The following is a 17,878-nucleotide window of genomic DNA, read 5'->3' as shown; positions in this document are numbered from 1 at the left end:
ATGGATGCTGGGGATCAAACCCAGGTCGGCTGCATGCAAGGAAAAGACCCTACACACTGTTACTATCACTCTGGCCCCCTCATGCAACTTGTTTTCTTTCAGTACCAAGAATCTAGCTGATAATCACCTAATACTGAGGTGAGTATTAGTAGTCACGGAAGGTGGATAAATATAGCAGCTATCTTATTTAGCAAGCCTCATGCTTGCAACTGACTTTTCAAATCAAAACTCTATTAAAATAAACTTTCCCCTGATTCTAGAGTATGACCATACGGTTAACAATTAGGAAATAAAACACAGAATGTTACAAAATTTGTAAATAGTCAATCTAATTGATATGAGATTACTAATATTTTGTTTGTTTGCTTTGCTTTGTTTTGTTCTAGGCTACACCCAGTAATTCTCAGGGGTTACTCCTGGCTTGGTGCTTAGGTATCATTCCCCAAAGACCCGGGGAACCACAAGGGGTACCAGGGATTAAACCTGGGTCAGCCACACCGCATGCAAAGCTAATCCCATCCTGCTGTGCTATCACTCCACCTACCTCAGCATCATTCTAAAAGTCTCTATGTTCTTTGCTATGTATTTTTCCTACAGTACCTTAAAATACTACAGTTCCTATAGTTCTATCTATTGAGATAATGGTTACATGAGTAAATGTTTCTAAATTTTAGGTATACAATGTCATTGATTTACAATCAGCCAGTGTACAATGACACATACCACCAAAGTGGCAATATCCCCCTATCACTAGACATACATATAAATCTGTACAAATATATATATGTACACACACACACATATATATGTACATATATAGGGTCCTTTTTTATTAACTTGTTACCTCTAGTCTAAGGACTTGTTTCCATTAGACATTGTCTATTTCCTTGTTCTATTTCTTCACATACAACATATTAGTGAAATAATGCAGTATTTCTCCATTTCTCTTGCTGACTTATTTCACTTAAGATGCTAACTTTTAGTTTCTATTGTAGCAAAATGCAAGATTTTATCATTTTCATAGTTTAGGATTTCATTATACACATATTTGTGTGTATAAAATATACGTGTATACACACATATATATTTCCTTATCTACTCATTGGATATATAGGCAGTTTCAAAATTTTGACTATTGAAAATAACACTATAGGGGTTAGAATGACAGTACAGCAGGTGGGGTGTGTACCTTACACGTGGCTGACCTGGCTTAGATCTCCAGCATCCCATATGGTCCCTCAAGCACCACCAGGAATAATTCCTGAGTGCAGAGCCAGGAATAACTCCCAAGCACTCTGGTATGGCTCCCAAACAAAGAAACAAAACCCCAAATAAAATAATAAAAGATACAAACAAATAAATAAGCAAATAAAAGAAGATACATGTGTATCTGTCTCTGTTTTGTCTGCTAGATACCTAGAAGTGGAAGTGCTGCATCACAAAGCAGCTCTGAATTTTATGTTTTTGAAAAACCACAATAGTGTTTTTCACAGAAGGAGTAATAATTTATGCGTCTAACATATCTCCACTACTTGCACTTGTAGTTTCTAATGATTTTTATACAAGTACTTTTGAGGAGTGAGGTAACAGCTCATTGTTTTAACTTAAATTTCTCTGATCAGAGGTTATGAAAAAACTTTTATGTATCTGCTGGTCATCTGTATGTCTTCTTTGGAGAAGCAAATGTTCATCTCTACACATCGGCCCCCCACCCATGTTACAGGGTGGTTTAATCTGTTGCTGCTGTTGAATGCTTTGAGTATTTTCTATGCTTTATATGTTAGCCCTTTGTCATGGTGAATGAACTTCCCATCCAGTAGATGTCTTCTTGTTTCCATGGTAGTTTCTCTTGCAGTGCTGAACTTTTAAATTTGATATAGTCCCATTTGGTCTTGTTATTGTGTTTTTCTTGTCACTGAAGTACAATCAATGAAAATGTCTCCAAAGCAAATCATTGAGTATATTACCTAAGCTTTCTTCTATGTAATTTATAGATTTGCATATAACATGCAAGTCTTTAAACCATTTTTAGTTCACTTTTGCACATGGTTTGAGATAGTTATTCAAATTCATATTTTTGAATGGGGCTAACCAGTTTTCCAAACACCATTTGTCTGTCCTTTTTCTCTTTTATGCTCTTGGCTCCTTCACTGTAAATAAACTATCCCTATATCTGTGGATTTATTTCTGCACTCTAAACTCTATTCCATGTGCCAGAAGCCAACTGAATCACTGTCCTCCCATTGTTCATTGATTTGCTCGAGTGGGCCCAGTAACGTCTCCATTGGAGACTTTGTTGTTACTGTGTTTGGCATATCGAATACATCACGGGTAGCTTGCCAGACTCTGCCATGCAGGCGAGATACTCTCGGTAGCTTGCCGGGCTCTCTGAGAGGGGCGGAGGAAACGAACTCGGGTTGGCCATGTTGGCTGTGTGCAAGGCAAATGCCCTACCGCTGTGCTATCGCTCCAGCCCTACTCTGCGCGGGCAGAGGAATAGCACAGCGGTAGGGCCTTTGCCTTGTGCGGAGCCAGCCCGGCCGAGCCAGGTTCGATTCCTCCACCCCTCTCGGAGAGCCTGGCAAGCTACCGAGAGTATTCAATATGCCAAACACAGTAACAAGAAGTCTCACAATGGAGACGTTACTGGGCCCACTTGAGCAAATCGATGAACAACGGGAGGACAGTGACAGTGAAACACTTCCATTGGCCTGAGGATATGCTGTACTTTAATATTAATGTTTTGATTACTATAGTTTTATATTATAGTTTGGTAAAGGTAAAGGTAAAGGCCCTCCCGCTGATCATCAATTTGCTTGTAATGTCTCCATTGGAGACAAGAATTCAACTGCAAATTTATAGGTCCTTCTTAATATCTAGAACCACATTATAATTTCTTCCACTACATCTTAACACACTACTGAGACAAATTAAATCTCTGAACGAGCTATTGCAGGGATAAAAGAAAAGTTCAAGCTTTCCCAACTTTGCAATCCCCAGCAACTCCAGCAACCTTCCCAAATGCCTAAGTCTAGGGGAAATATGAAGAGCAGCCACACTGGCCCTGATGAGAAAAAAGTTAGGTCCAGGCAGGTTTAAAGGACAGAGAGCAGGAAAGACCGCCACCCTGCAGAAACACTGATCAGTGATTCTCAACAGAGAATTGGCTCTTTATGCAGAAACAGCAAATACGGCTCAGGAGTGGGTCTAGTTCAACAGATGCTGGCTCAGGGGCACTTACAGATCGTTTGTCCGCCTCTGCCCCTTGCTGGCCTTGGAGACACGCAGTGAGCTTCTTGTGTGTGCTATGTGACACCTGCTTCACTAGTTCCAGCCGCTTCTCCACCTGCAGGAAGAGGAGTGGGCTCCATTAGGGGGGAGGGCAAGGGTCAGAGGAAAGGGTGTATCAGCTGAGTGACCATCACAAAGACTGACCCACACTGCCACTTGAATTAGTCTGATTAAATGAACTGCTAGGGACGAGGGATAGGATAGCACAAAAGGGCCTTGTCCTGCCTGATCTGACCTGAGCTGGACCCTCCACATCACATACAGTCTCGCGAAGCCCAGCCAGGAGTGACTCCTCAGTGCAGAGGCAACAGTAAGCCTGAGCACTGACAGATATGGCCCCAAAATCACCACCAACAACAAAATGAAGTTGCTAAAGGTTGTATGTAGAGCAGTTTAAATAGCATTGGAATGGCTCAATGTTAAAATGGGAAGATGTTTTGGTGTCAAGTTTAAGGGCAGTAACAACCTTACCTGAAGAAGATCTTCACTTAAAACTTCTGTCTTCTCTGCCCTAAAGAGAAACAATTGGAAAGAAATTAGGAACATGGTCTCATGCCTATTTCTCATTTTTATTTACAGTGAGACTAGAAAAATAGCAACAGTAGCAGCAGAAATTTCTAGCAAGAAAAAATACAATGTTGGAATTTATCAGAAACCTTAAATAACCAACACTATGGCAAACCAGACATTGAAGAATCTGCTACACGCTGGAACGTGGAAAAAAAAGGACAATAAACACATTTGTTTTGTTCCTATTACGAAATTCACTTGTATCACTTGTATCACTGTTCATCCTGTTGTTCATCAATTTGCTCGAGTGGGCACCAGTAATGTCTCCATTCATCCCAGCCCTGAGATTTTTTTTTTAATTTTTTTCCTTAAATTTTTATTAGTGAAACACCATGAGGTACAGTTGTAGACTTACAAATTTTTGTGCTTGGGTTTCAGTTATACAATGATCAAATACCCATCCCTCCACCAGTGCCCATTCTCCACCACCACCAGTCCCAGTATCCCTCCCACCTCCCTTCCCCCCATCCCACCCTACCTCTGTGGAGGGCATTCCCTTTTGTTATCTCTCCTTTTGAGTGCTGTGGTTTGCAAAAGAGACATTGAGTACCAGCCCTGAGATTTTAGCAGCCTCTTCTTACTCAACCTTCCCAAGGATTTCGTATTGGAGGTTCTTTCAGGGTCAGGGAATGAGGCCCATTATTATTACTGTTTCTGGCATATCGAATACTGTGAGTGTCTGGCACGGGTAGCTTGCCAGGCACTCACACTGCTGTGCGATTATGAAATTAGAGCTATAGAATCCAATAGATTCCTTTAAATATATGATCTGGCCCCCCTCAAGCAAAAAAGCAAAAAACCATAACAAAAAACCCAAAATACAAACAAAAATGTAATAGCTCTGAGAAGGATTAAAAAAACCCCAGCAAAATAGCAAAATAGACAGTAATTCTGAAGAAAATAAAAAGATGGGTAGTACTGCATTTCCTGACTTCAAATAATACAGTAAAGTGATATTTAAAAAAATTTAAAAGTAGTGCTCCCCATTGCCTGCCACCCAGACAGCTCCCTGAGGGCACTCTGTGGAGTTCCGCCACACACTCACCCACACAGCCCCACCTTTCCTCTGCACAGGCCCTTGGGCCCAGGTCTGTAGACTAGCATCACGACCCACTGGGGACCTCCACTCTAGGGGCGTGGCCTCCTCAAAGTGGGCGTGACCTTTTCTGAGGTGGGAGCCACAGTTATATTTACCACTCCCAGCCCTCTCAACTCACATCCCAACATTTAATACCTAATTCTTTGGAAAAAGTTCTCACCGCCTCAATCTGACAATAATCCACTGGCCTACTCCAACTCCAACAAAAGACCAGTATGCAAGAAACTGGACAAGCCCAATATAAAAGAGCACCTCCTCTAATGCTTTACTAGATGCCTATCATAAGCCACAGATTAATGTCTAAGAGGAAGTACATATTCTAGAAGGGGAGAAGGTGACCACCATCAACCAACCTTATTCAGAATCATTTCCTGCAATAAGAGGGAACAGTGCTAGTGAACTTCAAGGTTTTACCTCTATACAATCATAATAGCATGAGGAAAGAGCACTACGAGGAGAGAGCGAAGAAAAGAGTCCCAAACCTCCAACAGGGCTTACCCACAAATACGATCTCTCCGATAAAGAATTCCTAGATGAAATGTTGAGGATGTTCAAGGAACTACTCAAAGAATTAATGGAGCAGGCATCCAGAAAATTCAAGGAAGAAATGAAAGAAACAGTGGAATGGATAGTCGAGAAAATACAGGAAGAAATGAGAAATAAGAAAGCTTCAAAAAGAAGTGTCACAAATAAAGGATTCAAAAGATGAAATTAAAAACTCAGTGGGTGCCCTCCGCAGTAGCATTACTACAGCTGAAGACAGAATTAGTGATCTTGAAGATGAGCAACAGAAATCGTACAGTCAACAACAAACAATGGGAAAAGACCTCAAAAGAGCTCTAAGGTGGCATCAAATAAGGGGTGTTGTGAGGACCCTCCCAGGGTGGGAGAAGCATGCTAAAAGTATTCTATAGACCAAACATGATTGCCACTCAATGCCTCTCTTGCAAAACACAGTACCCAAAAGAAGAGAGAGAGAACAAGGGGGAATGCCCTGCCACAGAGGCAGGGTGGGACGGGGGATGGGGGGTGGGGGGGATGCTGGGACCCGTGGTGGTGGAGGATGGGCACTGGTGGAGGGATGGGTACTTGATCATTGTATAACTGAAACCCAAGCACAAAAATTTATAAGTCTATAACTGTACCTCATGGTGTTTCCACTAATAAAAAATTTTAAAAAAAAGAGCTCTAAGGTGAATCAGAGAACTAGGGGATGACTCCAAGAGGAACAACATTAGAATCATCTGAGTACCAGAAGGACAGGGAGGCAACCCCAATGAAAAAGCCACAGTGAAAGAAATCACTGCTGAAAAGTTCCCAGAGGTAAAGAATGCAGACTTCTGGATACAAGGAGCCAGAAGGGTGCCAGCTAAAAGACAACCTACTAAAAACACTCCAAGGCATATCATAGAATAATAGATGCTGTGGATAGAGACATAATACTGCTAGCAGCAAGGTCAAAGAAGGAAATCACATACAAAGGAGCACCCCTTAGATTTACAGCTGACCTATCAGAGGAAACCCACCAAGCCCAAAGACAATAGTGGGATATAGTGGAAAAAACTCAATGAAATGAACGCCTCACCAAGAATACTTTATCCAGCTAAGCTCTCATTCAAACTCAATAAAATGATACACCATTTTATAGATAAACAACAACTCAGGAACTCCGTAGACTCAAAATCAAACCTAAATGAAGTACTAAAAGGGCTACTGTAATTCAAGAAGGAAAACACCCATAAGCACAACAAACCCTTCCAGAAAGATGGCACAAAATCCCATAACAATAATCTCTCTCAATGTCAATGATCTAAATGCACTAATCAAGAGACACAGCCTAGCAAATGGACCCAGAAACTGAAACCAACATTATTCTGCCTAGAAGAAAGTCATCTGAAGAGTCAGAGCAAACACAGACTCAAAGTTAAAGGACAGAAAACAATCCTGCAAGCAAACAACTCCTCAAAAAAGCTGGGGTGGTCATACTAGAGACCAACAACATAGATTTCAGGTTGAAAAACATTTGAAGGGACAGTGAAGGCCATTTTCTATTTATCAAGGGATATGTACAACAGGAAGAAATCATACTCTTAAATGTATATGCACCTAATGAGGGACCAGCTAAATACTTAAACAACTGCTAATAGATTTTAAGGAGGACATTGCCAGCAATACAATAGTAGTCAGAGACTTCAACATCACCTTATCACCTCTGGATAGATCAACAAGAACAAAACTTAGAAAGGAAACACTGGCTTTGAAGGAAGAAATAGAAAAGAGAGGGCTAACAGACCTATACAAGTCTTTACACCCTCAAAAGAAAGAATACACATTCTTTTCCAGTGCACAAGGAACATTCTCTAAAATAGACCACGTGTTGGGTCACAAAGCATACCTCAATAGAATCAGGAAGATAGAAATTGTATCAACTATCTTTTTAGGCCATGATGCGCTATCTTCTATGAAGATAGAAGCGAATCACACAAAGACACAGAGAACCAAATCAAACACCTGGAAATTAAACAACTCAATGTTGAACGAGTGGGTCAGGAAGGAAGTCTAGGATGAAATCAAAAGATACCTGGAAACAAATGAGAATGAAGACACAAGCTACTAGAACCTATGGGACACAGTTAAAGCCGTGTTAAGAGGAAAATTCATAGCTTTACAAGCATTCCTCAGGAAGGAAGAAAGGGCCCACATGGATAACTTGACTTCACAACTAAAGATCTTAGAAAAAGACCAATAGTAGGAATCCAAACCCAGACAAAGGAAAGAAATAATAAAACTTAGAGCAGAAATTAATAACATGGAAATCCAAAAAACAATCTGAAAGGTCAATGAAACCAAGAGCTTGTTCTTTGAGAAAATAAACAAGATTGATAAGCCACTAAGACTCACAAAGAGAGAGATAAAACCTTAATAAACTGAATCAGAAATGGAAAAGGTGACATAACAACAGAAACGAATGAAATTCAAAAGATCATCAGAGACTACTTTGAGAGTCTGTATGCCAAGAAACAACAGAACCTATAAGAAATGGATAAATTCCTGGATTCCTACAATCTCCCAAGACTGAGTCAAGAAGATTTGGAATACCTGAATAGACCCATTTCTATCAAGGAAATCGAAACTGTAATCAAAAGTCTTCCCAAAGACAAAAGACCAGGCCCAGATGATTCACTAGCAAATGCTTCCAAACATTTAAAGAAGACCTGTTTCCAGTTCTTCTCAAGCTTTTCCAGAAAAATGAAAAAAAAAACAGGAACTCTACTAAACAGTTTTATATGGTATGTATCTCCCTAATATCAAAAGCAAACAAAGACACCATTAACAAAGAAAATTACAGGCCAATACCTCTGATGAACACGGATGTGAAGATCCTCAACAAAATATCAGCAAATAGAATCCAACAACTCATCAAAAAGATCATACACCATGACCAAGAGGGATTCATCTCAGGAATGCAAGGATTGCTTAACATTTGGAAATCAATCAACATAAACCATCATATCAACAAAAGTAAAGATAAAACCATATGATCATATCAATAGATGCAAAGAAAGCATTTGACAAGATCCAGCACCAGTTTATGATAAAAACTCTCACCAAAATGGGCTTAGAAGGAACTTTCCTCAATATAATCAAAGCCATCTATGACAAACCTATGGCAAGCATTATACTCAATGGAGAAAAACTACAGGCCTTCCCTATAAGATCAGGAACAAGAAAAGGATGCCCACTCTCGCCACTTCTGTTCAGTATAGTACTGGAAGTACTTGCAATAGCAGATAGGCAAGAAAAAGATATTAAGGGACTCCAGATAAGAAAGGAAGAAATCAAACTCTCACTATTTGCAGATGATATGGTACTTTATCTAGAGAATCCTAAAATCTCTATCAAGAAACTCCTAGAAACAATAGACGTGTACAGTAAAGTCACAGGCTATAAAAATCAATACCCAAAAATTCATGGCCTACCTATACGCAAATAATGAGACAGAGGAAAGAGACATAAAAAAAGCAATCCCATTCACAATTGTGCCCCAGAAAATCAAGTACCTTGGAATCAGTCTAATTAAGGAGGTAAAGGCTCTACAAAGAAAACTATAAAATGCTACTTTACGAAATAAAAGAGGACATGAGGAAATGGAAACATATCCCCTGCTCATGGATAGAAGAATTAACATTGTCAAAATGGCAATTCTTCCCAAGGCACTATACAGATTCAAAGTGATCCCTATAAGGATACCCATGAAATTCTCCAAAGAAATGGATCAAGCACTCCTAAAATTCATTTGGAACAACATACACTCACAAATAGCTAAAGCAATTCTTGGGAAAGAGACAATTGGAGGAATCCCCTCCCCAACCTCAAATTCAAACAAAGTGGTAACATTTAAAACAGCATGGTAATGGAAAAAAAGGCAGAGTTACAGACCAATGGAACAGGGTGGAATATCCGTACATACAACCCTAAATGTATGAACATCTAATCTTTGATAAGTGAGCAAGAAATGTGAAGTGGAGCAAGGAAGGCCTCTTTAACAAATGGTGCTGGCATAACTGGACAACCACATGCAAAAAAATGGGCTCAGATCTCGACTTAAAACCATGCACAAAAGTCAGATCAAAATGAATTAAGGACCTCAACATCAGACCAGAATCCATAAGGTACACTGAAGACAAGGTCAGCAAAACCCTCCATGATATTGAAGCTAATGGTATCTTCAAAAATGACATGCCACTGACAACCAAGTGAAAACAGAGATAAACAAATGGAACTATCTTAAACTAAGAAGCTTCTGCAGCATAAAAGATACAGTGACCAAAATACAAAGACAATCTACAGAATGGGAAAGGATATTGACCCAATACCCATCTGATAATGGGTTGAGATCAAGAATATACAAAGCACTGGTTGAAATCCACAAGAAGAAAACATCAACCCCATCAAAAAATGGGGAGACAAACACAAACTTTCTCAAAGAAGAAATATGAATGGCTAAAAGGCACATGAGGAAATGCTCTATATCACTAATAATCAGAGAGATGCAGATCAAAACCACAATGAGATATTATCTCACACCACAGAGACTGGTCCACATCCAAAAGAACAAAAGCAACCGGTTCTGGCGCGGATGTGGCGAGAAAGGGACCCTCCTTCACTGCTGCTGGGAATTACAACTGGTTCAGCCCTTTTGGAAAACAGTATGGACAATTCTCAAAAAATTAGAAATTCAGCTCTCATTTGACCCAGCAATACCACTCCTAGGAATATCTCCCGGAGAGGCAAAAAAGTACAGTCGAAATGACATCTGAACTCATATGTTCATTGCTGCACTATTCACAATAGCCAAAATCTGGAAAACACCCAAGTGCCCGAGAACAGATGACTAGTTAAAGAAACCTTGGTACATCTACACAATGAAATACTATGCAGCAGTTAGAAAGGATGAAGTCATGAAATTTTTAAACAAGTGGTTCTACATGGAAAGTATTTGAAAAGTAAAACAAGTCAGAAAAAGAGGGACAGACATAGAAATACTGCACTTATTAGGGGAATATAAAGTAACAGAATGGGAGATGAACACCCAAGAATAGGTGAGATAAGTACCAGGAGGTCTGCTCCACAGCTTGGAAATCGGCAGCACATGCTTGGGGAAAAGGCAGCTCAAATAGAGAAGGGAACACCAAGTAAAGGGTGTTTGGAGGACTCTAGGGATGTGAGACGTGTGCTGAAAGTAGACTATAGACCGAACACGATGGCCACTCAATACCTCTATTGCAAACCACAACACCCTAAATAAAAGAGAGAACAAAAGGGAATGCCCTTCCATAGAAGTTGGGCAGGGTGGGGCATGGGGGTTGGGATGGCTACTGGGTTCATTGGTGGTGGAGAATGGGCACTAGTGGAGGAATGGGTACTTGATCATTGTATAACTGAAGCCCAAACATGAAAGTTTGTAAGTCTACAACTGTACCTCATGGTGTCTCACTAATAAAAAAAATTAAAAGTGTGTGGTACGGAAATAAAGATAGGCTGACAGAGCAATGAAATAGAATAAAAAATGTAGAAATAATCTTCAGATTTATGGGAAGCTAAGTCTATAACAAGTTTGGCACATGAAGTGGAGCAAGAAAGTTTCTTTGATAAAGAGTGTTAGGAAATCTGGAAAGCCATATCAAAAAAAGAAAAGAGAGGAAAGAAAAGAGAGAGAGGATCCAAATCTTAATGCCATTTACAGAAGTTACCTTAAAGTTGATTAAAGAGCTTGAAATAAGATCAGAACCCATAATACATTGATAAAAACATAAGCAAAGAAAGTAGACTATAAATCGAACATGATGGCCACTCAAGGCCTCTATTGCAAACTACAACACCCTAAAGGAAGGAGTGAGCAAAAGGGAATGCCCTGCCACAGATACAGGGTGGGGTGGGTGGGATGGGGTGGGAGGTGGGAGGGCTACTGGGATCATTGGTGGTGGAGAATGGGCACTGGTGAGGGATGGGTACTTGATCATTGTATAACTGAAACCCGAGCATAAAAGTTTGTAAGTCTACAACTGTACCTCATGGTGTTTCACTAATTAAAAAAAAAGAAGAAAAAACAACGCATAAGCAAAACTCTTCAAGATATGGGTAGGGAAATAGTACAAGAGTTTCAATTCCTGAAACCACATGTTTCCTTAATCAAGTACTTGGGCCAGTACTTAGCTGGTGCAAGTCCTCGGTCTGTTGCAGCATAGCATCTTAAGGTCTTTATGCTAAACTGATGACCTTGGTGGCCAAGAACTGCTGGTGGAGAGCCCAGAACTTCTGAGTAATGGTTGGTATTCCTCCCCCACCCCAACTCACACAACAGAAGAAATGAATACAGACCTCAGATGTGTCTTCACTGATTTGACTCCAGAGAAAAAGAGAACAAAATCAAAAATGAGCAAATAGGACTACATCAAGCTAAAACATTGTGCATGGCAAAGAAAGGTACCTAGCAAATAGAAGAAAATATTTGCATACACAATATTTCAGATATAATAACCTCAATAAAAATTGGGAGAGGAGTTAAACAGATACTTCTTCCAAGAAGACATATGAATGTCCTACAGTAGGCATATGAAAAATGCTCCTCATTTGTTCTCAGGGAAATGCAAATCAAAATGACAATAAGACATCATCTTACAAAGTGCAAATGGTATATATCAAAAAAGACAACAGTGAAGGGAAGTGGAAAATCGAATAGAGGGTGTGGTGTGGAAATGGTGTATGCACAAAACTCTAATTATAAATAAATAATCATTATTAATTATCATAATAAGTATTTATCTATCAATAATAATTAAAATTAATGATAAATGGTGCAGTACTTTAAATCATGGTGCCTCAAATAAATTCAAAACAATCAAACAAAATGACTGGGATCAATGGTGTTGCGGGAGATGTGGTACAAAAGGAACCCTCATTCACTGTTGGTGGGGCTATCTATCTTCTGCTTCAGCCTCTATGAAAAGCAGTTCACTGTGTCACTGTCATCCCGTTGTCATCGATTTCCTCGAGCAGGCACCAGTAACGTCTCCATTCATCCTAAGGTAAAGGTAAAGGCCCTCCCGTTGATAGTCGATTTGCTCGAGCGGGCCCAGTAACGTCTCCATTGGAGACTTTGTTGTTACTGTGTCTGGCATATCGAATACTCTCGGTAGCTTGCCGGGCTCTTCGAGAGGGGCGGAGGAATCGAACTCGGGTCGGCCATGTTGGCCGCTTGTAAGGCGAATGCCCTACCCGCTGTGCTATCGCTCCAGTCATTCATCCTAGTCCTGAGATTTTAGCAAGTGCCACATTGGAGGCTTTCAGGGTCAGGGGAATGAGACCCATCATTGTTACTGGGGTTTGGCATATCGAATATGCCATGGTGAGCTTGCCAGACTCTGCTATGCGGGCAGGATATTCTCTTGAAGCCTGCTGGGTTCTCCAAGAGCAAGAACTAGACAATAAGAGGTCACATGGCCGCAAATGAAAAGCAGTTAGATGTTGGATATTACACTGTTTTAGACTTCATCAGTGAATTGCATTTTTCCTCCTCCCAGAGAAGCTTACAGTGCTCTTTCAATCATCACTAATCCCCTGAGTCTATCTTTAAACTTTCCTTTGTGTAATACATTTCATTGTCACAGCTCCTCAAGACAATCTTGGCTACTTATAAACCAAAACTTTCTGGTAATTCTGGATTTTGTATTTGTAGTGAATTACTTGCTTTTCTATTTCCCCTATAGCCTCATTTTTTTACTATAAAGCAATGTGCTTTGCTTAAACACAGAAAGACCTTAATGCTATGCTCCTAATATTTGGGAATTGATTGACTGAAATATATCTACTCCTAGATATCTGTCATAATTACTTGACTCAGGCTTCAGTTGCTGCAGTTTCTAATACCCCATAAGGGAGGTCCTGTCATGGGACTGGGATGGACCCAGGGCAAGTAGCAAAGCTTCCCCAGCATTGAAATGCCAGAAAGTCAATCAAAAGTCCAGAAAGCATAAATTCATGGCCTTGATGTAAGCTGTTTTGACTTAAGAGGCGGGACCCCCAGGAACTGACCTGAGGACTTAGTCTGGGATTTAGGTAAAAGCCTCTCTTGCTCTCAGTGCCCAGAGAACTAAGTTTTGGGATCTTTATCTCTTATTGTGTTTATCCAAACAACTGCAAATATTGGTAAGAAGCAGGATTAATTGTTTGACTAATTGTTTGACTTAATTGTTTAATATATATGATTAGAGGAAAGAGAAAAGCAATATAGATGTTCATGGAGACAGAGAGCCTCCTTGAGTTTATCTCCCCCCAGAGAACTGCCTCTGCTGGAGTGCTTTACTTCTGTAAATCACATGGGCATGCAGTCCCATACCTCTGACCCCTTCAGATGTTCTATAAGTATGCTAGCAGACTGTGATTCCTGTCTCTCTGTTTCTCTGTCTCTCTGCTGGGGAGACCTTGGGAGGACAGGAGATGACTCTCGGTCACCGAATGCACACATCGTGCAGCACCCACATATTTTGTGAACTCACAGTTAGGGAATTTCTCATAAAAGAAGAAGAGAACTTCCAAATGACACAGAAATTCCACTTCCCTTGGCATCTATCTCCAACAAAAACATTCATTTGAAAAGATGTATGTATACCTTTGTTCATTACAGCACTTAGTACTACAACAGCCAGAATATGGCTAACTGTTCATCAACAGATGACAGGAAAAAGAATCGTATACATGCAAAACGGAATACTAAGCAAGTCTAAAAAAAGATGAAATCTTGTAATCTGCTGCAAAATGGATAGAACTAGAGAGCATCGTACTGCGTGAAGTCAGAGGCAAAAGGATAAATGCCAGATGATCTCATTCATCTGCAGAATAATGTGCGACCAAATACGGAAAAAAAAAACAGTACCAAACAATGACAAAGCTCTGGTCTTGGATTATAACACTGATGACTTGACTAGCAGTCATGGGGAATGTCTACTGATAAAGAGGCATTGCCACTTTATTGTTGGTAGGGTGCAGCAGCTTCATATCGTAAGACCATAAACTCTGGCACTACGATAGCCATCGAATCCAAACTATAATTAAAAAGAAAAAGAAAACTTTAAAAGGAGAAATACAGGCAAACAACAACTACCACCAGACACATGAAATGGCATAGTAAATAATCATCAGATCACAGATCGCAGGCTTGGAGTTAAAGAATACTGGAGATCTGAAAAAACCAAGGAGTGCAGACGCATCAACAAGTCAATCCTAGTCTCTGGAGCAGGACAGAGAGAGGACTGACTTAGCAAACTGGAAAATGTATACACAATCACTGCTCAAACCAATTAATCATCAGAGTCAAGCTGTTGTCCTAACACATCCCTAAATACAAAGGCTATGTAAGGAAATCTACCATTGCTCCCCATCCTTCATAACAAGGCAAACCACCTGCTTCTTTGCACTGACTAATGTAGAGGGTTGAGCTGGGACATTATGACTGCTGCACAGCAGCAATGGAAATCACGTAAACCTTATGAACATAGACCCTTATCTGAAGTTGATACAGCATCTCTCCCGCTCCACAGTGGGACTGTATCAGAGGACACTCAACAATAGAAGGCTACACTCTTCCAGTAGGAACATAGTAATCATAATACACTCCTACTCTTCCCACCCAAGATAGCATTGAAGGTCTAGTGAGGAACCAGAATCCTGCTTCTAATTATGAGAAGCAAGCCTCCCTCTTACAAACTAGACAATCTGGATTTATAACCCCTTGGAAATAAAAGTGAAGAACTCTTTATCCTAATAAAGCACTATCAGAGAAGACCAGTTGTGGGGTGTGTGGGGGGGGGTTAGAAACTGGAAAGGTAGCACTTGCTGAATTCAACTCCCGACATCTCATATGGTCCCCTGAGCCCAGCCAGGAGAGAACTCTGAGCACAGATCCAGGAGTTAGCCCTGATCACAGCAGATATCTATCACAGATAGATATGGGCAAAAATTTTAAAAAGAGTAAACAATATAAAACAACATCAAACTATCATTAAAACTTACTCATATTTTTTTTTAAAAAAAGTAAAACTTCAAACCAAATGAAAGTTTATGTAGTTCTATTTATTTTTTTCTCTGTTACCTTTGCCAAATGGACTCTTTAACTGAAAATACCTTTGAGGTCCAAATACTGGAGAATTCTGCCTGTATGATTGTCAGTGTATTTTGTGTATTCTCACCTAATTTCAAGATCTTTGATCCACTGTGAATTGACTTCTGTGTATGAAGTGATACACCAGATGTTTCTTTTTTTTTTTTTTTGGCGTCTACCTATCCAGTTTTCCCAACACCAAACTTCACGTACTTGGCTTTTTTTGTCATAGATTAGCTGTCCATATATCTGAGTAGAGCTGGAGTGATAGCACAGTGGGTGGGGCATTTGCCTTGCAAGCAGCCAACACGGCCGACCCGAGCCGACCTGAGTTCGATTCTTCTGCCCCTCTCAGAGAGCCCAGCAAGCTACCAAGAGTATCTTGCCCGCACGGCAAAGCCTGGCAAGCTGCCCGTGACGTATTCAATATGCCAAACACAGTAACAAGTCTCAAGATGGAAATGTTACTGGGCCTGCTCGAGAAAATCGATGAAAATGGGAAGACAGTGACAGTGACAATATCTGAGTAATTACTATTAGATTCTCAAATTTAACCCTTAAAAATTAAGATAGGGCCAGAGCTATAGTAGAGCAGGTAGGGCATTGGCTTTGCACAGGGTCAACCCGGATTCAATCCCTGGCATCTCATATGGTCCCCAAGCAGAACCAGGACTAATTTCTGAGTGCAGAGCCAGGAGAATCCCTGAGCATCACTGGGTGTGACCCAAAAAGGAAAAAAAAAAGTGAAGATAGTCTAATCTTACTTCAATACCATGCTTTTTAGATTACTATAGCTTTCTAGTATAGTTCCAAGTTATATAACACAATATCTACCAATTTCTTGTTTCTCAGAAAGAATTTGGCTATTCGTGATGTTTTATGATCCCACCCAAATTTCATTAGTTCTCCAGGCAAAGGTCTCTAACCTGTTTTGTTCACTTGATTCCTAGATACTTGATGCAGACACTTCCTCTCTTTTCTAGTTCACTATTTGCATACACAACTTTTTTGTGTGTGTACTGAATTTACAACTTTGCTGTACTGGTTTATTCATACAGGGATCATTTAAAAAAATATTTCCTTTATAATCCAGTCTAGCCAGTGTCAACTATATAGCTCAGTAGCTGAAAGAGGTTTACACAACTCAATAAGAAGCTGAAATAGGTTTATGCAGCTCAGTAAACAGATGAAATAAATTTAAAATTAAAAGGAAAGAAGAGAGAACAAGTTCAAATGGCTTGAGCACCTTTGAGGCCCTGGGTTGTGGTCCCCGGTACTAAATGCCCTATTGTACTGGTGGCACTGCGGAGAACATTAGGTGTGATTCCCACAACAACAATTAAATGAAGAATCAAACTAACAAAATATGAAGATTGTCTACAAAGAAAATAAAATTATACAGAAACATCTGAAATGATAAAATTATGAAAGGTTTTTGGATATAAGATCCATAAAGCAACATCAATATAGCCAGTAAATACTTACAAGTATTTACCAAATAGTTAAAAAATATTTATCAAAAATAAGAAACTTGAAATAAATTTGATAAAATAACAGAAATTATATTTATGAGAAAAGGGGCAGCAAAAAACATCAAAAATACAAATCAAAAGACATACTTTATAAGAATTCTGGAGGTCCATGTAATCGCCGCCCCCACAACAGGTACTGCTACCATGCACTCCCCACCCCAATTCGACCTGGGACCCAGAAACCCAGCCGCCACAGCCGGCCCCCGGGCAGGGGTCCCTCCAGCAGCCTGAGTCACTTCCACAGGGAGCACAGGCCCATGTAATCGCAGCCCCCTCCCCCCAACAGGTCTGTGGACTAGCATCTTGACTTGCTGGGGGTGTGGTCATTACTGTAGGGGTGGGCGTGACCTTCTCCGGAGTGGCCTTCACTTAGGTGGTTGCAGTTATATTTCCCACCCCCTACACTCTAGACCCTCACCCCAGCACTTCCCATCTAATTCTGTGGGAGAAAAAATTCCAGGCACCTACACTACAATACAATAATAATCCACTGGCCCACTCCAAGTCTAACAAAAGACCAATACGCAATAGAAGCTGCATAGAACACCTCCTATAAACCTTCACTAGATGGCCGTCATAGCCAGAGAAAAAATGCCAGAAAAGATCCTCAGACCCTAGAAAGAGAGAAGGGTGTCCACCACCGACCAGCCTTATCCAGAATCCTTTCCCACAATAAGAGTGAACAGAGCTGGTGAATTCCAGGGGTTTACTACTAGACAAACAAAA

The 17,878-nt window shown here is 40.3% G+C and overlaps 1 protein-coding gene across 5 annotated transcripts in view; it reads right to left on the bottom strand.

The window, feature by feature from the left end:
* ARHGAP44 (Rho GTPase activating protein 44) overlaps nt 1–17,878 on the bottom strand; it is a 227,317-nt gene that overhangs the window by 129,048 nt on the left and 80,391 nt on the right. For all 5 annotated transcript variants that reach the window (XM_056117918.1, XM_056117919.1, XM_056117922.1 and 2 more), the window contains exons 2-3: nt 3,763–3,802; nt 3,242–3,346 (exon numbers count right to left, since the gene is read on the bottom strand). In XM_056117918.1, the coding sequence (XP_055973893.1) occupies nt 3,242–3,346; nt 3,763–3,802 (145 nt within the window). The remainder of the gene's footprint in view (nt 1–3,241; nt 3,347–3,762; nt 3,803–17,878) is intronic.

The sequence above is a fragment of the Sorex fumeus genome, unplaced genomic scaffold (genome assembly GCF_029834395.1).
Source record: "Sorex fumeus unplaced genomic scaffold, SorFum_2.1 ptg000036l, whole genome shotgun sequence".
In the NCBI taxonomy this organism is placed as follows: Eukaryota; Metazoa; Chordata; class Mammalia; order Eulipotyphla; family Soricidae; genus Sorex; species Sorex fumeus.
Note: the sequence above shows the minus strand (reverse complement) of the source record. Positions and strands in the feature narration are given on the sequence as shown.